Genomic DNA, 25,350 nt, shown 5'->3' with positions numbered 1-25,350 from the left:
ATTTTGTAGACTTTCCCTTACTAATGAATCGTTTATTCCCTCTACTATACGTGAATGGAATAAACTTGATCCAAAAATTCGCAGTGTCGACTCTATTTCTAAATTTAAGAAAGAATTAAAAAACGATAGTCTATTATGTAAAATTGAAACGTTTTATTTGTACGGCCCAAGGAAATTAAATATAATCTTAACGCAATTGCGATGTTCCGCTTCATTCTTAAACAATGACCTATTTAGAGCTAATATTATAGATGATCCTTCTTGCCATTGTTGGTCCGATATTGAGGATGTCTACCATTACTTCTTCGTTTGCCCAAAATACACATTATGTAGAAAAACCTTATTCCATAACCTTAACTGGCTATCTGAAAACCTTGTTTTAGATACAAAACTATTAATTTGCGGACACTTGGAACTTTCGAACGAACAAAATATTCAAATTTTCAAACATGTTCAAAATTTCATAAAAAGGTCAAACAGATTTCTTATACCTTGATAGAGCGTTATTATTACTGACACGGAACGTCATCATTGTCATCAATTCACAAGTCATCGTCACAGAATTATACGATTTTTCAAACTTTCTTTTTCTCTTTTTACTTCTATCCTCTTTGTTCACCTATCAAAGCTAGTATTATATTGCATAAATTGTTTGTTTTATATGCATGTCCATTATATTATACTATTATTGTAACTTTATATTGTATTATGGAGAAGACTTCATAAGTATGATTTACTTGTGTCTAATCCATTTTGCTTTAATTCAGCAAATAAAATATGTTTAAACTAAACCCGAAATCTTACAAAAATGTCTCTGCGTGAATGTAAACAGTTTTGTTTGCACAAGTAACAGTCTATGGAAGAAGCGTATCGATAAAAAACTTTTCTTATATCACAAAGCGATATTGTCTAATATCAATTGTAAATATGCAGACATTCCATGCGGAAAATGTTGTTTTCGGCAACGAAAAATTAGGAAAATACTAACTTTAAAACGTATTGTTCAAATATAAACAACAATTGAGTCTAAATATACATTGAGAAGTTAGTTACACGGCCGACACTCGGCTAACCGAGAGATTGGTCGGTTAATCTATATTGAGTATGCGGCTATATGGGAGATTGGTCTGTTAATCGGGTTGGTTATACGTCTGTTAAGAGTAAACCGCACAATTTAATGTTAAACTGTATCAAATATACAGATTTTTAGCATATTATAAGAACCAAATCAAAAAAAGAAAAGTGTCCGACAAAATGATATCTATCATAGAACATTTTCCACTTGTAAAAACATTTCATAGTCTACGCAGTTTTTAGTAAAATTAAAGGCGTCGCGCAAGTATGTAGTATTTATGCTTATACGCATAGGAATTTTTTAATAAAAGTCGAAACAAACAATTTTAGATATCATTTAAAGGACACAAAATAGTACTTTGGGTCTAAAAAATAAATTTGCATTGGTGAATATTTCATCATTGTAATATAACGTGAATATTACCACGTTTTAGTGAAAATTATGGGAATAAAGTCTGTTAATGGGTTGAACAATTGAAATTGTGTCAGTTAAGAGTTATTTAGCCACAGTTATTTTTGCTACCTTTATATTTTCCCATAGAAAAAGTTAAGAATGAGATGTTCCTAAGTAATAAAAAAAATGATAATACGGTGCAACAGTATCCTACGGAAGCGAATTAGCGCCACACATTTTTTTTTTTAATTTTTCTTCCTATATTTGCGTTATTACGCAAACCTCAAATATCTTGATTGCAATTGTTCATTAAGTTTTGTAAAAAATGTCCGTCTGTCATTCATTTCGGTTGTGATTTACTAGTAAGAGCATTTTTATTTTGACTTTCTTTGCATTTTATTGAAGGGTGTCACTTCAATATAGCGTGATATAAATTGGCCGCTGGAATATGCATGAATTTATTATTAATGTTTTCAATCAGCCTCAATTTTTGTGTCTGTTCAAAGTAGCATGTTCTCAAATCCGACTGAAAGTGTTTTTCTAATACAACACAAGGTACCGGTAAAATAAATATAAACTGTACATCTGTCCAGTGCATATAACGTGTTGTCATTCTCATATGCACATGATATTTGTCATTGGACGAAAAACCCTAATTCGTAAGCATCCTCCAATTGGTTCTTTATTTCTATTACTTAATCATATGTTGTTTACAAAAAAAAGTAAAATCACAAAAATACTGAACTTAGAGGAAAATCAATTCGGAAAGTCCATAATAATATGGCAAAACCAAATAACAAAACGTATCAAAAACGAATGGACAAGAACTGTCATATTCCTGAATTGGTACAGGCATTTTCAAATGTAGAAAATGATGGATTAAACCTGGTTCTATAGCGCTAACCCTCTCACTTTAATGACAGTCTCATAAAATTCCGTTATATTTACATTGATGGCGTTAAATAAACAGACACAATAAATAAAATAGTCAAAATATGGGTACATCCGTCATCATCGTATAACAATTTAAAAAGGAACAACTTAACAGAACACAAAAACATCTACTATCTACGAACACATTCATTGATTTGAGTGTCTGACATAAGAAAATTTTATACGTCACATAAATTTGTTGTTCAGTGTGCATACAAACGATTTTAAAATTTTACATAGGCAATGTTAGTCATTCTCAAGAATTAAATGGAAAGGAGCGAATGCAGCTACATTTGGTCATCTTAAATTTTAATACATTTTATTCCGTTTAGTTCCTTTCTTCATAAGTGTAGAGGAGAACGGCAGTTGTCCGCATGTAAACTTCTAGCATTTGTCACCAATATGAGTACATCGCAATCCGTTACTGTTTCAACACCCAGGGGTGTTTCATGTGTGTATTCTTAAACAATTATTATTTTTTTTTCTCTTTTTTAGCAATGCATCACTCTCTACTGTCCTTATCTATTATTCTATATTCTGCTACTCTATCCAGATTATCGTGTATACCATGAGGGTTCGGATTGGGGGGTGTTGTTTATTTCTGTATTCGTTAAATTGTTATGTCACGTTTCTTCCGTGACGTTTTTTCCTTTTACCTTTAATTTATCTTACTCATTATTCTTTCTCTATTCTTTGTATTTTAGCATCCCAATATATTTTACTTACTGATGTTTAGTTACATTACGACGTTTATCTCTGATTTATATACTGGTTACCAATGTAGATGACAAGTTGGTGTCATGCATGACAATTAAACAGAATCCACATGACATATGCGACCATTCTTGGATGAAATTAACATTACTTTAATATTACACTTTTTGAAACCGTTTTTATCAATTTTCTATTTCCATTGTTTAAATTGTTCATTGTTTACAGTGGCGGATCCAGCCATTTTAAAAAGGGGGGTTCCCAACCCAGAGTAAAAGGGGGGAGGGTTCCAACTATATGATCCCATTCAAATGCATTGATCGGCAAAAAAAAGGGGGGTTCTAACCCCCGGAACCCCCCCCCCCCCCTGGATCCGCCACTGGTTCATGTGTTGTTTCCGTATATTTTATGTTTCATTGCTCATGTAATGTTTCCGTATATTTTAGCCGCTCGTCTTGAGCCCACCCATTTGATCCGATAACACCCCATATAGCAATAAAATTATACTTTTATTGCCATTCATAACTCTTAACAGACCAATTAACAGACCGGGTTTTATACATCCGACCCATTAACAGACCCGGTTTTAATTAAAGATTGATTTATGTCACCAAAATACAGATTTTCGTGAAGATTTTTCACACAATAATTTCTGTATGGTTAACAAACATAATGCCTGTCTTTTTTCGATGTTTAAAATATTGCATGCACGTAAATTCAACCAACGTGTCATTTTGTGTACAGTTTGTGCGTGTAAAATGTGTATAAATTTATTGATGAGTAACCCGCCTTTTCGTTTTATAGATCGTACATTGAAGCTAGAAAAATAATAATTACACCACTGGATTCAGTACATTGAATTGTTTTGTTAGACATGAATATTTTTTATGATAAACATATATTTAAAAAGTTATACAGTGGAACATGCTGAACTTTCAATGATTTTCTCGATAGCACCTGATTAACAGACTTTAGCCAACCCGATTAACAGACCAACCGCCGATATAGCTGCATACTCAATATAGATTAACCGACCAAACTCTCGGTTAGCCGAGTGTCGGCCGTGAGTTAGAAGCTAAAGTTTATGTCCGTGTAAAATTTGAAGTGCTGTGTTTTTCTTATATACATAAATAAACAATGCGATACTTTTAAAATATCAATGCGATACTTTTAAAATATCATAGCAGTGTTTTTCTTATATCAACATTAGTACCGATTAGTATTAATATTAGACTGTTGTACCCATATTTTGACAATTTTACCTATTATGTCTGTTTTGTTCACGCATCGTTGTAAATATGACAGAATTTAACGAGGCCGTCATACACGTGAAAGGTTAAGCGCTATAAAACCAGGTTCAATCCACCATTTTCAAAACTTGAAAATGCTAGTACTGAGTCAGAAATATGACAGTTGTTATTTATTCGTTTGGTGTGTTTTATCATTTGATTTTACCATTTAATAAGGGACTTTCTGTTTTGAATTTTCCTCGGAGTTCAGTATTTTTGTGATTTAACTTCTTAATAGTATTGTATGTAAAAAAGCAGTTTTAAGACCATTGCTTATATTCAAATTGTTTTAGGTAACATCTTACAAAGTTCTCAATTGGTTTTGGAAGCAAAACTAATCAAATAAGGGTTTAATAAATAATGCCGTAATCAAATAGCTAAGCATCAAAATGATTGTTCACATGTAACATTTAGCAAATTTCATAATGGACGCACCAAAATAATATATATCCGATATGCTCGCAACGCACGCATAGAAGACTTTCATTGAATAACAATGAAACTAACTTGTGACAAAGATGAATCATACTGTCCTCGTTCAGATTGATTCGACAAAATCTGACCTGTACTTTTGAATCTCCTTTTTTTTACAAAATAGACCGTTGGTTTTCCTGTTTGAATGGTTAAACACTATCAATGTTCTTGTTCCTATATAGCGTGATGTTCGCTGTGAGCCAAGGCTCCGTGTTTAAGGACCTACTTTGATCTATAATGGTTTACTTTAAACAAATTATTACTTTGATGGAAAGTTGTCTCATTCGAACTCATGCACCATCTTCTTATATCTATAAATCTTTAAAATTTCCCCTTATAGATAACTGCTTTCCAGTCATCCAACTGAACGATCTAAATGTATGAATATAGAAAAGATATATCCACATTTTTAAGGTCAAAAGACAATTACATGTTCTAAACATTTTTTTAGTACTCATTGAAGAAATGAATTTATAACAAGCGATACGGATTGTTATTTTGCACTAAGAAATGTTCGCGTATTTATACGATCGGTTACTAGCCAAAAACGAAAGTCAAATCTCTGTGGCAACAATACATCGAAATACCCTCACGGTCATCGCGATGTAAAAGAGCGTCCACGCGGCGAGCTGATTATGTTCATAGAGATATCGATTTACCAACGGGAAAAGTCTTTGATATCCCAAAAGAACTGTTTTCCTTCTCAATATCTTTTTCTATGTTAACAATAAATACATTTTCTGTTTGACAAGATTTTTGATTTTCGTTGTATCTGAAGTTGTCCAATTTATAGTCTGAGGCTACTCAGTTGGTATCTTCAAAGTTCGGGACATCAGCATTTGTACATTTTAATTTGTTTGGATTATTGATTTTACCATTTGACTATTTATTGTAATTTGGAGCTGTATTGGATTGGATTGTTTGAATGAATGTTTCTTTTAAGTAATGATATTTTTTGTCTATATCGATATTACCAAGGTAGATAGGCTATAGCAGTGTGACCAGTATATTATAATCTAATAGGTAGGTAGACGTATTTGCAACCGCATTTAAATTCCGCCATTGCATCATAACTTCAAATAGAATTATAAAAAATAAGATGTGGTATGATTGCCAATGAGACAACTGTCCACAAGAGACCAAAATAACACAGACATTAACAACTATAGGTCACCGTACGGCCTTCAACAATGAGCAAAGCCAATACCGCATTGTCAGCTATAAAAGGCCCGATAAGACAATGTAAAAAAATTCAAACGAGAAAACTAACGGCCTTATTTATATATAAAAAAATGAACGAAAAACAAATATGTAACACATAAACAAACGACAACAACTGAATTACAGGCTCCTGACTTCGGACAGGCACATACATAAATAATGTGGCGAGGCTAAACATGTTAGTTAGTCGGTTAAACCATGTGATTGAATTCAATAGACTGAACAGATTATTAACACTTTCAACTATCAATAGGGTCAAGAAACATTTTTGAAATGATAAGTTCATGTAAGCGTTAATTTTGTTACCAGTTACGAAATTTTAGTGATATTGATCCTAAAACATTAAACCGGTCATGATCTAAGTTTGTGAATTAAGTTTGTAGTTTTCTTGACATGCATTGTGACGTGTCATCGTATTCATTTTGTATTAGAAAACTATAGCAGTTATATTAGAAAAGTATCGCATTCATAAATTTTGTATATTAAAAAATCATCGCTATGATATAAGACAAATATCGCATTGATATTTTAAAATATAGCAGTATCGTTGACTTATAGGTGATTTAGGTGAATTTGCTACATGATACTGATAGAATGTGTACATCTACAAATGATAAATCGTGCATTAATGTTTCATTTCTTCAATAATTCAATTTTCTCGTTTAAATACACCTTGCTTGTTATTACATAAAATAACTCATGAAAAGTATACACCAGACGTATGTCGTGTTAAATGTCACCCTGTTTTAAGAAAAGATTCATTACTTTATACCGAGAAATATGCCTTTCTTTGTACAAATGCAAACATTCGTCTGAAATTTCCCACAATGCAACTCGTTGATATAAGACAATATCGCTCGTTGATATGAGAAAAGCTTTTATCGAATCGCTTCTTCCATAGACTGAGTAAATTCCCTATTTTTTTTTAACGATTATAAGATAAATTCGTCTCGATTTCAACATATATGTGTGCAATCTTCTCAAATTATTTGCATTACATATCTTTTTTCGTGAAAGGAACGTTGGAGTTTCCCTTTGTACTAACAATATTTTTTCAACAATACATCCTGCCAAACATCGTTAGATTTTGTTGTTTTTTTTCAAAATTCTTAAGTATGTCTAGATTCGTATGTGTATACCTAGTAAAGGCGTGCGTTTTAAAAAGTAGTAGAAAAATATATCATAACAATGATATTGAAACAACACGCATTTGATTGCGTGTAGTAACTTTAAACATGCCAAGGAATTGCCTTCGTTGAAATTTTACAAACACCCCATAGAGCAAATTACATGGATGAATGATATTGACTATTTGCTATATGGCCGTGTTCTAAGGGACACGTACATGCAGGTCATAAATTATTTGGTTAAATGAGATCAAATCTCCAACTATTATTCTTCACGTTTGAATTGTTTTATATTGTCATTTCGGGGCCTTTTATAGCTGACTATGCGGTATGGGCTTTGTTCATTGTTGAAGGCCGCAAGGTGACCTATATATGTTAACTTCTGTGTCATTTTAGTCTCTTGTGGTGAGTTGTCTCATTAGCAATCATACCACATCTTCTTTTTTTTTTTTATATTAATTGGTGACGAAGGAGATCCTCTGGAACTGTTAACGAGGATTTCTTGGTATGACTTTAATACTTTGGCACAAAACTCCATAAAGCTTGCTGTTTCTGTTGTGTGTTACATTTAAATGAGTATTTATGGCATTAAACGGTTTATCTGATTTTATTGTATTTTTTCAACATTGGATTATAAGCATTTGCATCCACACTGATTATCAATATCGCGGCTTTACGAGGAGGTTTCACTAAATGAAGAGATATATAAGAGATAGCATTGCAGTATCGTCTAGAAATATTTGGATTCATCAATTAGTGATTGATTTGATAGTCGTAAAAAGAGTACTCTGACGACAGTCAATAGGGATATTTGCGAACTTCAAATATTTGTCCATGTAAAAAAGATTGGGTTCCTACATTAACGTCATTAGAACTGAGGACAAGGGACTCTGTACTATCTCATAGCTACTGTTACCAAATGATTGTGTCTATGTGTAATTTGAGTTATATTGTATAGTTATTTTGACTGAGTTTAAAGTTTATATGGTAAAACTAATACACATCTAAATTGAATGACATAGTGTAATTTACAATTTACTTTTGTCACTTTTTTTCTCTGTATAATTGTATACTTGCAGAAAAAAATACGCGAAAATGTTGACCTCTTTAGACAAATGTTAGGTACGAAACGCTACACACAATCTATATATAGAATACACGTTATTTAAATCCCCTCATAATTAATAAATATAGCACCGGTAAAACCTTTCACCATTACACAACACATTTATAACTGAGAACATATATTCGTCCTTAAGTTAGTATTTTGTATGGTAAGATCTATCGTGTATCATATCAAGAATCTAGATTCCATACTTTACGTTATTTCGATTTGAAATATATTGTAAATACTAAATGTAGCAAAGTCAAAAGAATACACACTAAATAGCATTACGTTTAGTTTTATACACCAGGATATCGTAGTTTCGATTTGATCTACTACTTCAAAAGTTCACCTATAATAGCGATGTTTACACTTCAAAATTACTCTATATATTTCTGTAATTTTGAAAGGTTATAAGTCTACGTCATGATAATAAGTTACATATACTATGTTTTAAATTATTAGCTCCCCTGTCCGAAAGGCCAAGTGAGATTTTCTCATCACTTGGCGTCCGTCGTCCGACGTCCTGTGTCCTGCGTCCGTATAAACTTTTACAAACACCTTCTCCTCTGAAACTACTGGGCCAAATTTAACAAGTCTTGGCCACAGTTATCATTGGGGTATCTAGTTAAAAAAATGTGTCCGATGACCCTGCCAACCAACCAAGATGGCCGCCATGACTAAAATAGAACATAGGGGTAAAATGTAGATTTTCGCTTATATCTCTGAAACCAAAGCATTTAGAGGAAATCTGACAAAGGGTAAAATGTTAATCAGGTCAAATTTATCAGCTTGAAAAATTTTCAGGCAAATTGGACAACCCATTGTTGTGTTGCGGCCCCGAATTAGTAATTTTAAGGAAATTTTCATTTTTTGGTTATTATCTTGAATATTATAAAAGATAGAGATAAACTGTAAACAGCAATAATGATCAGCAAAGTAAGATCTACAAATGAGTGACGATGACCAAAATTGTCATTTGACCCCTTAAGGAATTATTGCCCTTTATGGTCAATTTTTAACCATATTTCCAACATTTTAGTAATCTTTTTAAAAAATCTTCTCTGAAATTACTGGGCCAAATTTAACCAAACTTAGCCACAATCATCATTGGGGTATCTTGTTAAAACAAATTGTCTTGTGACCCGGCCAACCAACTGAGATGGCCATTATGGCTAAAAATAGAACATAGGGGTTAAATGTAGATGTTGGGTTATATCTCTAAAACCAAAGAATTTAGAGCAAATCTGACATGATAAATTTATTTGATAAGTCAAGGTCTGTCTGCCCTGAAATTTGTAGACCAATCAGGCAACCCGTTGTTGGGTTGCTGCCACTGAATTGGTAATTTTAAGAAAATTTTGCAGCTTTTGGTTATTATCTTAAATATTATTATAGGTACAGATAAACTGTAACAACATAATGTACAGCAAAGTAACCCCTACAAATAAGTCAGCATGATCAAAATGGTCAATTAAGAAGATATTGCCCTTTCTAGTAATTTTTTAAGAATTTTCATAAATTTTGTAAGTTTTGTAAATTTTTACAAAATATTACGCCTGGGCCAAGTTTAATATAGATAGAGATAATTGTCAGCAGCAAGAATGTTCAATAAAGTAAGATCTACAAACACCCCACCTTCACCTAAACACAATTTTGTCATCAATCCATCTGTGTCATTTGTTCATGATGTGCACATAGACCAAGGTGAGCGACACAGGCTGTTTATAGCCTCTAGTTTAGTCTGTTATTGTATAATTTATTTGATTGTTAAACTTGTACAGCTTGTCCACATGGAGACTTATACCTTGAGTAAAATACCATCCTGTAAGCCAATAATTATTCCAATAAAAATAAAAGACTGTGACCATAACAGCATTGATGCTGATACAAAGACATTAAAGGAAACATTCAAACAGCTTGGATATGCCGAACCTGAAGTTTTTAATCAGGACAGCGACAGAGATACAATATTAAAGCAATTGTTAAATATACGTAAGTATACATTTTTTCTAGACAAACTTACTAAAAAATGAAATGATTTTTAATTTCCATTACATGACAAACCGTGATGTAACAATTTTAGGAACATCAATGAACACACACACAAACACGCAGCAAAGGAAAATAGTAAACAAACAAGCAATGATTTAAATAATATTGTCACAAGATCCAAAACCATAGACGGAAAGGTGGGCTAGTCCGTAGATTACCTGCGTTTTGTTGTTGAAATGAACTTGTGGGTAATGAATCTATACATGTAACACAACGATTTTCCTTGACGTTTCCATGTTTTTGGAATTTTAGGTCATCAATGCTCTATGACTTTATACTTGTTGGCTTTCTGACTGTTTTGGTCTGAGCGTCATTGATGAGTCTTATGTAGATGAAACGCGCGTCTGACGTATTAAGTTATAATCCTGGTGCCTTTGATAACTATTAGCAATTCGATAAGTGTTATTGTATTGTTTATTTGTGTACTTCTCTGTCCTGAATGCTCTTGCATTGATTTGTACTGCAGTCCTGTCATGTTATATTGTCCTTTTAGTGTTATATTTAACATTGGCATAAAAGCGTGAAGTTTGGCTAGCCAGAAAATCAGGTCCAACCCACCGTTTGTCCTGTACCAAGTCAGGAAGTTGTCAGTTGTTTTCCCATAAACTGTTTCTGTGTGTGTTAAATTGTCGTTTGGTTTTTTGTTCACTTTAATGTTTCTGTTGTTCGTTGTTTTCATCTTATAGTTGTTGTGTTTCCCTCGGTTTTAGTTTGTAATCCGAATTTGTTTTCTCTCAATCGATTTATGACTTTCGAACAGCTGTATCAGGGGCGGATCGCGTCATTTAAAAAAAAAGGGGGGGGTCCAAACCCAGGACAAGGGGTCGGGGGTTTCAACTATAGTTCCCCAATCAAATGAATTGATCGCCCCCAAAAAGGGGGGTTCCAATCCCTGGAACCCTCCCCTGGATCTGCCACTGTGTATACTACTGTTGCCTTTATTTAATATACAGGAATGATGAAGATTCGTTTTCAATGAAATCATTTAAAACATGATTTATTTATTAGTTGTCATTGGCTTTAGAATAGTTTCAGTAACTTACGAGTTATCATATTTCGGTGCTTCAATGGCTTTATGTCAGTTGTTTTGTGCCTCGTACTAATCTTTTGAGATAAGCAAATAGCAACTGATACTGAATATAAGAATACGTTTTAAATCTATACTTACCATTGTGCAGCATACATCCTTTTCGTAAACTTGGATAATATATTAAGATCCCACGATTTTATTATGAGAAAAACACACACACTTATTTAAGTTATGTCCACAAGAACAAAATTTGCGCATAGGTAATTCCACTAACTATTCGGTGTGTTTGTGTCGTATTTATACTGTAAAAAGATGCACTCGATTAAAATCCATTGATTCGCTTCAAAAAGTTTCCTTTTGTTTTCATGCCTTTATTCTTAATTTATTTGTTGTAATGTTACACCACTGTCACAGGTTAGGGGAGGATTAAGCGCTCCCAAACATATTTAACCCCGCATTGTTCCTTGTGTGCCACAGGTTGTCACCGGTTCATATCTTTGAAGTTTCATATTTGAATTAAGGACATTGCTTTGATACAAATTAGCCTGTAAGTGTTCTCGTTGATTTAGTTTACATTTTTATGTCGGTACCTGTTATACTATACGTATGTTTTTTTTCGTCGGAGGCCGTTCGGTGTCCTATAATTGCTTTTCCCATTCCATTTTAACTCTTGCGAATAGTTTGGAATTATACCACATCTCCCTATGTTTATGTGCACCATACACATACTGATATTTTTTTTCAGGTGATAAATCAGAATTTACTGAAGATACAGATTTTTTATTATGCGTCATAATAAGTTGCAGTGATATGAATGGCTGTTTTAAGGACTTCAATGGGTTTGATATTTCAGTTGATGAAGTAATCCATATCTTTAATACAGAAAACTGTAAAGGACTGAGAGGTAAACCCAAGATATTTATTCTACAGGTAAGACATTTATTCTAATAATTAGGGAAAACCCTTTTTAATGTTATTGATTTCAAAATAAATGTTCATTTTTCGTCAATTACTGAAAACCTAATTGACTAATACATATTTATATGTATATTATTTTTTTACCGTTTAATTTGTGATAGTGTATCTAAGAATTTTTAAAGACGTGTATTTACATAATTATACAACTTTTTGAATAATTAAAAATGCCAACATATAGCTCAGTGAGGTTTGAGAAATTGTAAGTAAAGATTTTGATTTTTAGAGAAATTTTATTATATCGGAGAAAAAAGTATATTAACAGATTGGATAGAATTATATTTCTCCCGAAAAAAAATTCAACATGCAAATTTTAATTCTGAAAAAAACCTAACATTTGTATAAGTCATTATGTGTTAATATAGGTGGTAATTCCACATTGCAGGATAGTCAACCCGTTATAGTATTAACATCACATTTCAAAACGATGTCTATGCTGTAAAATCCAGGTGTAATAAGAATCCACACGGTAATTCTTTCACAAGTCAAAATCAAGAGATAAGAAATACATCGTGATTAAGTTTAACGAGAAGATTAGTAATATCAGTTATTCTATAAGTGAAATAGAATGCATCGAATGGCTTTAACATAATGCCTAATAATTTTAACTGTGTTTGCTACTAACGCAAACATCATTAACAAGAAATACCATGGATTTTGTTTTATTATTAACATGAAGTTTTCTGCAAACTATAAACTCAAAAACCAAGTTCTTAAAAAAATGCCTTTGTTTTGTAGACGGATGATTTAGGTATTTCCGCAAAGACGCCCGGTGATTTTTCAAACACAGATGGAGAAGTAACAAGACTGCCAACTCAGGCGGACAGTTTAATTTATCATTGTAGTATTCCAAGTAAGTTAAAATAGAGATAACGAAACATCGATCTAAATATATTTGATGTATTGACAGTGGATGCCATTTGGTTTGTAAGATTAATAAGATATTAATTAAACAACGACCTGATGGATCGAGTAGACCGACAGGTGATGTTATTTGGTATGTAGGCATAAGAAGAGATAACGTTAAATAAAGGCTGTTCGAAAATTATAAATCGATTGAGAGAAAACAAATCCGGGTTACAGGCTAACACCGAGAGAACCACATCAGCCATAGTAGGACTACAATTCAGCAATAGAAATACTGGAGTGCAACAAAATATAAACGACAATGCAACACACACAGAAACGACCTATACGTTAACAATTGCTATTTTCCTGACTGGGTACAGGACATTTTAAGAAGACATAATGAGTTGAACCTGGTTTTGTGGGTAGCAAAGCCTCACGCTTTTATGAAAATGTTAAATATAACACTTCACATCGATCTAAATGGATTGGATAAATCACCAGGTGATGCCAATTGGTTTGTAAGCTTTAGTAGAGATTACATTAACATCGATATAAATAGTTTGGATTGATCGGCAGTAGACGGCATTCATTTTGCTAGCATAAGTAAAGATTACATAAGCATAGATCGACAGTGGATGTCATTTGGTTTGTAAGCTAGGCTTGTGATAACCGAAACTTTGATCTTAATAGATCGGTTGGATCGACAGTGAACAGTATTTGGTTTGCAAGATTAAGAAGAGATGGACCAACAGTGGATATCATTTTGTTAGTAGGCTAGACCAGAGACAACGGAAACATCGATTTATACAGATAGAAAGGATCTTCAGTGGACACCATTTGCTTTGCAAGCTCATACAGAGATTACATTCGCATTGATCTAAATTGTTCAGAAGAATCTACACTGGATGCCATTAGAGTTTAAGGCTTAAGCAGTGATTACGTAAACATCAATCTAAATTGTTTAAATAAATCGTCAGGGAATACTATTTAGTTTGTAAGCTTACCTAGAGATTACGTAAAAATCGATATAAATGGATAAGAATTATCGACTGTGGATGTCATTTTGTTCGAAAGCTAGGATAGAGATAAAGATAACACAAATTTCGATGTAAACAAATTGGATGGATCAACAGTGAATGTCATTTTGTTTGTAAGCTAGACCAGAGATAACGGAAACATCGAAAGGATCAGTAGTGGACGCCATTTGCCTTGCAAGTTCATATAGAGATTACAATTGCATCGATCTAAAATGGTTTTGATGAATCGACAGTGGATTTAATTTGGTTTGTAAGCTATGATAGAGATAACAGTAGCAATTATCTAAATAGATTAAATGGATCGACAGGGGATGGAATTCTGGTTGAAAGCTGAAGAAGAGATAACGTAAACATCGATCTAAATGGTTCGGATGGAACGCGTTGGAATGCCATTATGGTTGTAGGCTAAAGTAGAGATAACGTAAAAATCGATATAAATGGATCGGAATTATGGACAGTGGATGTCATTTTGTTCGAAAGCTAGGGTAGAGATAACAGAAATTACGATCTTAATAGATTGGATGGACCAACAGTCGATTTTGTTAGTAGGCTAGACCAGAGATAACGGAAATATCGATTTTAAAGATCGAAAGGATCAGCGGTGGACGCCCTTTGATTTGCAAGATCATATAGAGATTACATTTGCATCGATCTAAAACGGTTTTGATGAATCGACAGTGGATGTAATTTGGTTTGTAAGCTATGATAGAGATAACAGTAACAGTTATCTAAATAGATTGGATGGATCGACAGTGGATGCAATTCTGGTTGAAAGCTGAAGAAGAGATAACGTAAACATCAATCTAAATGGTTAGGATTGATCGCCTAGGGACGCCAATTTGTTTGTAGGCTTAAGTAGAGATAACGTAAACATCGATCTTAATTGATCCGATGGATCGGCAGTGGACGCCATTTGGTTTGTAACTTTAAAAAGAGATTACATACGTATCGATCTACATCGATCGACAAGAAACGCCATTTTGTTTTTAAGCTAGGGTAGAGATAACGTAAACATTAATCTAAATACATCGGATGGATCGACAGGAGACGCCATTTTGTTTTAAGTAGACGTATATATTACATACGCATCGATCTACATAATCAGAGGGATCGACAGTGGATGTCATTTTGTTTGTAAGCTAGGGTAGAGATAAGGTAAACATCGATCTGAATATATCGATACGCATCTATCTAAATTGATGGAATGGATCGACAATGGGTGTCATTTGGTTTGGAAGCATGGTCCGAGATAACGTAAACATCGATCTAAATACATCAGATAGATCGATAATGGATGCCATTTTGAATGTAAGCTGAAGTAAATAATACGTGAATATCGATCGACTTGGATTGGAGGGATCGACAGTGGATGGCATTTTTGATTGTAAGGCGAATTATATATGACGTGTACAGCGGTATATATTGATCGGTATCACAGTGAATGTAATTGTTAAGTATCTAATATTATTTTGATACATGTTTCAATCTACTTTGAGTTTTTTTTAGAAACCTTTCACATTCAAAATTGATAATTAGTAGCAGATATCACGATAACGATCAAATCCAGCTCATGTGAATAAAGTAAAAGATTTTATCGCTATTTTACGAAAATTGCCTTTGATGTTACTGATTGATAATTTTCTTTCTCAGCACATTGAAGTGATATTAATAAGTATCGCTAGAAACAAAGGTAACACGTGTCAATGAATTAATCAATGTCGTCGTAAGTAAAATAGCGATAAACATATTATCATTGGTCATCTCAACTCGATTGCTTTTATCACTTTCGACGTTCCGGCTCAAGTCAGTAAATCAATGTCCTTGAGATGATTAGCAATAATCTATAAATCTCATATGTTTTGTTGATCTTTATGTTTTTATGTCTATTAAAGGTTCTATTGAAACATTCCCTTGGTCAGACTCGGTCAAACCGGAGAACAAATGGAACATTGCACAAGGCTCTAAATTTATACACACATTCTGTAATGAAATAAGAAAGGAACGAGGTACTGATATACATCAATTAACATTTAAAGTAAATGCTGCTATGAAAGAGTATGTGGATGACATTAATAGCCGGACACTCCAACAGCAGAATAAAGAACTCAACAAACATCTAGAACCCCCGATCTGCACATCACAGTTACTACGACAATTTACACTTTGCCAAAAACAAAAGGAAACTGACGTATAATTCTAACAAAACCAGTTCCTTTGGTAAAACATTTAATTGATAGTTTAACTTGAAGGAAATATGTCTTAGAAAAAATTGATATCAGAAGAAATCAAAATTACTTTTCCATTTTTTTGTTTTGAACATACCTTTTCGTACCAACTAAAGAAGGCACAATTCCGGATTTCGGATTTTGAACAGGTAAATACAACAGTCTAGATAAAGCTCTTTTAATGTTGTTCATTTTGAATTATCTATAATTGAATAAACCACTTTGAAGATTTCTATATATCTGCCATATTAGAATAACAAATAATCATTGGTTGGCTAGAGTTCAACAACATGTTAAAATTGAAATTAAATACATTGTACCTTCAGGAACAAATCATGTATCGTACGTAAGTTGAAAAACAACAAGACACAATAACCAAAAGATTAATTGATTGCTTTATTCTTGCTTGGCATATATTTCGTGCATGTTCATGACGAAAACAAAATAATAATCAATATAATTGTTATGTTCTGAAAAAAAGGGGTTCGGCCTGGAAGAATTGTGAGAGATTTCGATTGTTACTTCAAAATTAGAGTTTATTGGATCAAGACATAAAGCGTAACGCTCCTTCTACAATATGCATCGGATTAAACCTCCGTATTTCGACTGGACATGGATGTGTGGTTGTACAACCCACAGCCAAACGGACGATTAAAATATAATATCTACCAGCATATCAAAAAGAAGAATAACAGAAATACCGAAATCCGAGGAAAAATCAATACGGAAAATCCCTAATCAAATGGCAAAATCAAAAGCTCAAAGACACCAAACGAAAAGATTACATGTGTCGTATTCCTGACTTGGTAAAATCATTTTATCCATTTGATTGATGTGTTTTAAGCTTTTAATTTTGACATTCGATTAGGGACTTTCCATTTAAAATTTTCCTCGGAGTTCAGTATTTTTGTGATTTTACTTTTTTTATGTAGAAAATGATGGATAATTCCTGGTATTATAGCTAGCTAAACCTGTCACTTGTATATGACAGTCGCATACACTTTCATTACATTGACAACAATGTGTGAACAAAACAAACAGACATAATACGTAAAAACGTCAAAAATAGAGGTACAACAGTCAACATTGTGGTTTAATCTTAATAACTATAAAAACAAACAAAGATGTCAACAAAGAAAAACAAAAAGGCATATAGGCTAAGCACATTAACAAAAACTCAAGAAAAGATTATTCTTTTTTTTACAATAACACACAAAGAAAATAACGGGATGATCGGTATGTATAAGTTTGTATCCACGTCAAATGGATAATATCCAAAACTTACTAATCAGTGAAAAGTATTAACTTACAAAGACAAATAAAAGAACACTATAACACTTAATTTGAATGACAAACAAAGCCAGTAATTAGAAACATCGTCCATTATTTGTGAAGTTGATACGGAATATTTATCAACAAGGTCGCGGTATCTTCCGATGAAATACACAGAAAGCTTAAAATTTGGTAATATGAATCCTTCCAAAATCCCGGATGAAATAAGAAACGTTTACCATAAGTAAATCAAATGTATAAGATAGGGTGAACATTCCGAAATTTGAAGAAAATGATAAAAATAGCTAAAAAATTATAAAGTGAAATAAGACTTTATGACTTTGGTACGTCATTCGTACAAATTATACATACGTTTCGCCTCTGAAATTTACTAGCATTTAAAACCAAAAAATATAAAAAGTTATGACTATAAAGTTATCATATTATCAGCCCGGTAGATTTTTTTCAAATAATGCAAACTTCTTTTTAAATGAGTTAGAGTTCATGTTTAAACGTACCCTACAATTTATATTATTTGTTGCTACCATTTTTGTCCATCCTTTTTACCCCCCCCCCCCCCAAAAAAAAAAGACACGTGTTCGATCTTTAACATAAGTAAAATGAAAAAAATACCGAACGCCGAGGAAAATTCAAAACGGAGTCCCTAATCAAATGCCAAAAGCAAAAGCTCAACTCATGAAATGAATAAATAACCATTTTCATATTCCTTACTTGGTACAGGCATTGTCTTATGTAAAAAATGGTGGATTAAATCTGGTTTTATAGCTAGCTTAACCTCTCACATGTATGGCAGTTGCAGAAAATGTCATTATATTGACAACGATGCAGGAACAAAATAAATTAAGGATAACAAACACAATAGGTAAAAATGTCAAAAATTAGGGATCTATAAAATTCAAAAATTTGTAATCAAGTTAAAATTTTATGAAATATTTATACTTACCAGTCAGAAACATACTTTTTACTACGTCCATAACTCGCAAACACACACACACACAGATGATCTTGATTCAAACATTCCCTGAATCAGATCGTATGTGTAGCCATGCTACAGTTTATCGGCGTGTACAAAACACCCGCACTGAAATTAAAGCATGGGGTGGTGGTGGGAATATTGACTGGTAAGTATAAATATTTCATAAAATTTTAACTTTATTACAAATTTTTGAATTTTATTTCAATTATTTATACTTACCAGTCAGAAACAAACATTTGGATTGATTCCAAAGCAATACTTCTACTGAACTGGGGGCGTATGCTGTATAAATTTATGTCATCTAAATTGTACCATATGTACAAAAGTCTATATATAACACATCAATAGTTCAACACAAAATAATGTTCATCATGAAATCATCATATTAAAAATACTTCCACCAATAACAAATTTTCCAACGCAACTCGCCGAAAAATTTAACATATTTACAAATTGTCTAATACATCGACTGACAAATCTCTCAGATAGAATTTTCCAAATGTGGATGCTGAACTCCAATCAGCTTCTAATAAAATAGAATTTATAGATGCACCTTTGTATAAAGCCCAAGATGATCCAATTGCCCTAGTTGAATGTGCCTTGATATTTTTCAATGAAGAATCAGGGTACGCTAATCATTGCTAATTTAATAACCCGAACGATCCATTTAGAAATAGTTTGTGACATTACAGGCTTATGTGGTTTACTTGTAGAAAGGAATAGTTTTCCATGTTGGTCATTATATAAACTACTTCTAAATTTCTTTGTTCTTTATATATATTGTAACAAACATGTAACAGGATCTAACTTTTTATTGTCTGTCATTGCAGGAACAACAATTTTTAAATTTCTATGATTTTGTCTATCCTGCTTTGCCAAACCACATCTAATAAACGTAATGCCTTTTTGTTGTATACTCATACAGGAATGGTTCACTCTGAGAGACTTCAAATCGCTACATCTCATAAAAGTGGTAATAGAGATTAGAAAAACAGTTTTAAAGGACAAATGTTTCAAATCAATATTTTCAATAGGTTCAAAGGGTTCTTTCTGTAATAGATTTAGAACCAACTGCAAATCCGGTAATAATTTTGTGGTAGGCGGTCTATAATTAAAGACCCCTTTTATAAGTCTTGTTATATATGGATGTTGACTTACTGCAGTATTATCAACCTGAGGTAAAACATTGGAAAGCATAGATCTGTATCCTGCAATAGTCCTATATTGCAATCCATTTTCAAACAGATAGGCTAAAAAATCTGCTACCTGATTTAAAGTTGCATTAAGGGGATTAATTTCCCTTGTACCACACCAGCGACAGTCCTTTTTGAATTTTGTACTTTAGTCTTTCTGAGTTCCCTTTCTCCATGAAGCTGAGATTTAATTTCTAGCTTCTTGAGAAAAGTCCTCTGCTTGGAACTATCTGTCGGTAGAAGCCAAACAGTCAGACTGAATACCCCCGAATCCAGATGAAACACTTGGGACCTCGGTTGACAGAGAAGGTCTGATTGTGTCGGGAGACTGACTGGGTAATCTATCAATAGTTGAATTAATTCGGGGTACCAGTGTCTCCTGGACCACAAAGGACCTATCAGGAGAATCTGACACTGGAACTGCCTTACATATTGCAACATCTTGGGTATCATGCAGATTGGGGATATGCATTGGCATACATTTTCTCCCAAGATATTGTCAGGGCATCCAAGGAAAAAGCTTGAGGATGTGGAATCCATGAGCAAAACACTTTCGTCTGACGATTCTCTGCCGAGGAAAATAAATCCATCAGAGGTTGGTCCCACAAGAGAAAAAGTTTCTGTACAATTTGAGTGTTCAGTGACCACTCCGTGTGCAGAATTGTTTTCCTGCTCAGGTAATCTGCAATTGTGTTTTTCTTTCCTATTATATGAGCTGCTTTCAGGGTTATATTGGATTGAGTTGCTAAAGTCCAAAGTTCCAAGGTTTTGTAACGCAACTGAGGTGATTTGGTCCCCCTTGTTTGTTGATGTACTGGACCACTGTTGTGTTGTTTCTTGCTTTCTGAAACAGATCATTCCCCTTGAAAACATTTCTTGTCCATTACACCCCCATAAGCTGGTTTTAAAGCATCTGTATTTATGGTTATACAAGTCGCTTGAGGTTGCAAAGAGCGGCCTTTCAGCGTGTTCGCTGAATTTAACCACCAAATTAGATGAGATTTGAGATGTTGTGTCACTGGGACTAATGTTTTGATCTCTTGACATGCTGGTCTCCAAAAGGAGAGAAGATGGAGTTGAATTGTCCTCATGTACAACCGAGCATTTGGAATTAGTTCTATACATGAGGCCATTATCCCTAGAAGATGAAGAAAATCCAAAGCCGTCACTTGGATTTCTTTCATTATTTTTTAAATGGCTAGATTCAACTTGTCTATTCGTTCCTGTGTTGGGAAAATTAACCCTTTTTCCAGGTCGAACAGTGCCCCTAAATAAATCAATTCAATTTCTGACTCGGAACTAGTTTGGATTTTTCTTTGTTCACTATGAACCCTAATGATACCAAGAGATTGAGACATTCCGCTCGATCTAGGCATAGATGCGCTTTTTGTTGATTTATTATTAACCAATCGTCCAGATATACTACTTATCTTATATTTTTCGTTCTCAAGTAGGCTGCCATTACGGATACTATTTTTGTAAAGACTCGTGGGGCAGACGTGGACCGAAGCACAGAGCTTTGAATTGAAATGCTTGATTTTCTTGATTTTGAAGGTAAAATCTTAGATATTGGCAATGACTTGGAAATATTGGGACATGTAGGTACGCATCGCTTAGGTCGAGCGTCATGGCCCAATCTCCTGGTTTTACTATATTCAAGACTTTGGTCAGTGCATCCATCTTGAAAATGTTTTTTCTGAAGATACCACTTGAGCGGTCTCAGATTTATGACTGGTCTCATCTTCCCGTTTTTTTTGGGGACCAGAAAAAAATGTGCTGTAAAAACCTGATTAATTTGTTCTTTCCGAACCGATTCTATTGCATCTTTTTCTATTAAAATATTAACCTCTTGCAGTAAAATTTCTATATTTTTTTGAGATACTATTGTTTGTTTTACTTCTTGCCAAATTGGTTTCTATACGAACTCTAATTTGTAACTTTTTTTCTATTACAGACAAAACCCATTGGTCGTTTGTAATCTTTTTCAAATTTTTTAGAAAATATCTGAGACGACCCACTACTGGTATCTTGTCTTGATTTTGAAATAAAATTACATGTATCTCTGAGTCAGCTTTCAAAAGCCACCTCTCTGTTAAGATTTATGAGACGAATTTATAGAAGACCTTAGCTTGAATATCATTTGAATTATTTATGCCTGCATCTATTGCAATACATTTCCTTCTAATCATATGATGAAAGGCTCCAGCTCTACCCACTTGGTCAAGAGATTTGGTTGACATGGCAAATAAATCCTTAACTAATTGACAATTTTCTTCACAAGCATTGTCATTTTCTAAATTACCCAATAAAGTGCCTAAAGCTTGTTGCATGTAATAGTGGGAGATATTATAGACATAATTGTGCAAATCGCGATACAAGCATGAAATTTGGTATAAAGGTTGACTGAATGATACTTATAAAAAATCTGCTGCTGGTCAGAAAAAAAAATCATTTTTACAAGATGGCCACCACACATTTTGGAAATGGGCAATCATTCGTTAATCCGTTGAAAGGTATGTTATATATGTAAAATCCAATGTTAGATTTGATAAAAAGTAAATGACAGTTCCTAAATTACGACTAGACAATACATAAATGAAACTAAAGGTGACTTCCGGTTTCAAAATGCCGGCAAAAAAGTCAAAAATTTCAATTTTTATACTTTCAAGCAACTTCACAAGGGATGTAAATCCTTGAAAGATGTGGAATAGGTATAAACCAATGTAAGTTATGATAAAAAGTTAAAAACAGTTCCTAAGTACGACAAAAAAACACATAAATGAAGAAGAATAGTGATTTCCGGTTCCAAATTAAAAGGGAGGCAAATACGTAGAAAATATTTTTATAATTTCCATCAACTTAACAAGTAATAACACTCTTTGTTAGGTTGTCTAGATTGGTTAGAAAGACAGGTTGCTTATTTTATAATTATTTGACAATTGCCTATACAACAACCCGTACAAGGAAAGCCAGAACGGTAGCATTTACAGTTACCAACACAGCTGGATTTTTGCCTCTGCATTTCAAAAGTTCCTGACACGAGGATACAACGGCAGTCACAGAAGTCCATTTCTGTTTGCAACTGTCATTGATTCTTTCTTTCATCCAACACCAGTGTTCATGACTTGGTACATGTACCTGTCGAATACATGAATCAGGCTGAGCCCAAACAACTCCTCCTTGACTACTTCTCTTTTGATGTGCTCTGGAAAAGAACCTCTTGTAGGCGGAATTGCATCACAATGCCGTTGCTGCCTTGCAAACATTTCACATCGTGCCTCGCTTCATACTTAAGCCAAAAAAATAACGTCCTTTATATCTGAAAAAAACCTTCCATTGTTAGCCAAGCTGACCTCTTCCCTTTTCCACGACAATTCGACAAAGTGTCACATCCACTGAATGCATGGACGAAAGGAAGAGCAGCTACAAAAGGACCAAACGCATTTGATATGTCACGTACAGGAAGCCAACAAAAGTCTTTATTCCTTCCATTACCTATCCACAATGTGTTCTACCTAGTTTTGCGATTGCTGCAATTCTTGATACTATTACATTTGTGTCAGTACTACCTAAAATTACATTTAACAACACTTTTCATAATTATGCCGAACATGAACAAACATTAGTGTATCTGCTTCTTTATGATTACAAGTGGTAGATAGGAAGTATCCTTATTGAAATTGCAAAGAATATTTTCACCATGAATAACACATTTTTATTAGTCTCTTTTTTCAGCAAGAAACCTGAACAATTTTGTTTCGTTGTCATCTTCACAGAGAAAACTACTCCAAACCTTTGGTGTTCTACCAGAAACATCACCTTTCCATCTGGCACAAAAACCTTGCCTTTGTCTTGTCACAGCCTTTAAATTATTCATTTAGTAAACATCAAATACAATGTCTACTCTTAAATACTTATCGATGTAAGATTTTATGTAAGGCAGTATGACATCATTTGCCTAATCATCAAATATTGTTGCCCAACTTTGTGACCTGGAATTAACCATTGCTGCCCCACCAACGATCAATGCGTCCCAATTTGGACCAGCAAGTCGCAGAATGTTTCAAGTAAACCCATTTGCAGCGATTTAATACCACTATTTCAAGAAACATCCTGAGATAAAGACGGAGGAGAAGTTTGGTTTTTATGGATAAAGAAATATTCCAAGTAAAACTGTCTACTGTGACAAGAAATGAAAAGTCTAGAAAAGATATTGCAATCACTTTTAAGGTTCTCTAGCTTTGTTTTTGACAAAGACGTTTCCAGTTTCATTTTTGCGGCCAAAATAAGAAGTTGTTATTTTTATTTGGTTCTCCTTCGTTTTGTATTTGCTTCAAAAGATCTTCTTATTGTTTGGACCAATATCTTTGAGTTTATTTACATATCTTACCTGTTCAACAATTTCTTAAATGGAGTAATTTTTTTACAAATCTGACGACTCTTCTAGAAATGAATACTCGTTCATCACTTTACAAAGCCTTTAAAGCTGTTTAAAGACATCTTTTTGTGTTTTCGTAGAGTTTTCATTAGGTCGTCCATCTGTTATAGAATGACCCAAACCACAAGATCTTTCAAATTCATCTTCTAGTAAACTGACTCCTGGTCCAGCTACCAATCATTTGTCTAAATGGGATCTTCGGTTAATCCTATGGCACCAACATCGCCCTTCACAATTGCATTATTCTGTTTTTGTGCCTGATCAATTGTGTTATAAGAAAGAAATTTGCTGGTCTAACGTACAGTGAAATTATCATTTTCAAATTCCATTACCACCTGTGGGTGATAGGGAAGTCATATCTTGGAGATGGGTCGGTAACGATCAAGCATTATTTACACGATCAACACCTAAAACAATACGCTATCATGCTTTATATGGACTGTTTGTAAAGAACGAAATCTCACTCATGAAATGAGCATAATACCAAAATCAGAAGAAGTTCTAAATTTATAATTGAACGCCAGGAATGAAACTGTGGTCGAGATGACTCTTTACACCAGTATTTTAAATCAGTGTACGTCACAGAGTCATGACATAATTATATATTCTGAGTTTAGCTTTCATAATCCGAAATTAACAGTTCAAGCAAACTACATGCAGTTGTCTGATGCGCCTGTCTAGTCCTAGGTACATTTGTACATACATAAAAAGAATCTGCCGTTCTTGGTGCTGCAATATTGCCTTCAGTAAGACAACGTGTCCATCCCCTATCACGCAATATATCACCCAGAGTTTTATAACAAGTCATTTCAATGTGCAATTCATCAAACACGACGATAAACTTACAATTGACGTTTCTCCCGTATTCACCACATTTTCGCTTTATCCTTCGAATACCTAAGAATTGCCTGGTAGTGCATACAAATCGCTCTTGATGTCTATAAATAGTTT

General features: G+C 33.5%; 1 protein-coding gene across 2 annotated transcripts; it reads left to right on the top strand.

The window, feature by feature from the left end:
* Positions 1–8,406: 8,406 nt before the first annotated feature.
* On the top strand, positions 8,407–16,736 carry LOC143046130 (caspase-3-like). 2 transcript variants are annotated; one of them, XM_076219129.1, is made up of 5 exons: positions 8,407–8,497; positions 10,113–10,323; positions 12,159–12,343; positions 13,127–13,241; positions 16,167–16,736. In XM_076219129.1, the coding sequence occupies exons 1-5, from the start codon at positions 8,495–8,497 to the stop codon at positions 16,466–16,468; spliced, it is 816 nt and encodes a 271-aa protein (XP_076075244.1). In that variant the 5' UTR covers positions 8,407–8,494; the 3' UTR covers positions 16,469–16,736. The 2 variants fall into 2 exon arrangements, with proteins under 2 accessions (XP_076075244.1, XP_076075245.1); XM_076219130.1 differs by having other exon boundaries at positions 8,416–8,481.
* Positions 16,737–25,350: the final 8,614 nt, after the last annotated feature.

Source organism: Mytilus galloprovincialis, chromosome 9 (genome assembly GCF_965363235.1).
Source record: "Mytilus galloprovincialis chromosome 9, xbMytGall1.hap1.1, whole genome shotgun sequence".
NCBI lineage: Eukaryota > Metazoa > Mollusca > Bivalvia > Mytilida > Mytilidae > Mytilus > Mytilus galloprovincialis.
This window is presented reverse-complemented; position numbering and strand designations above follow the sequence as displayed.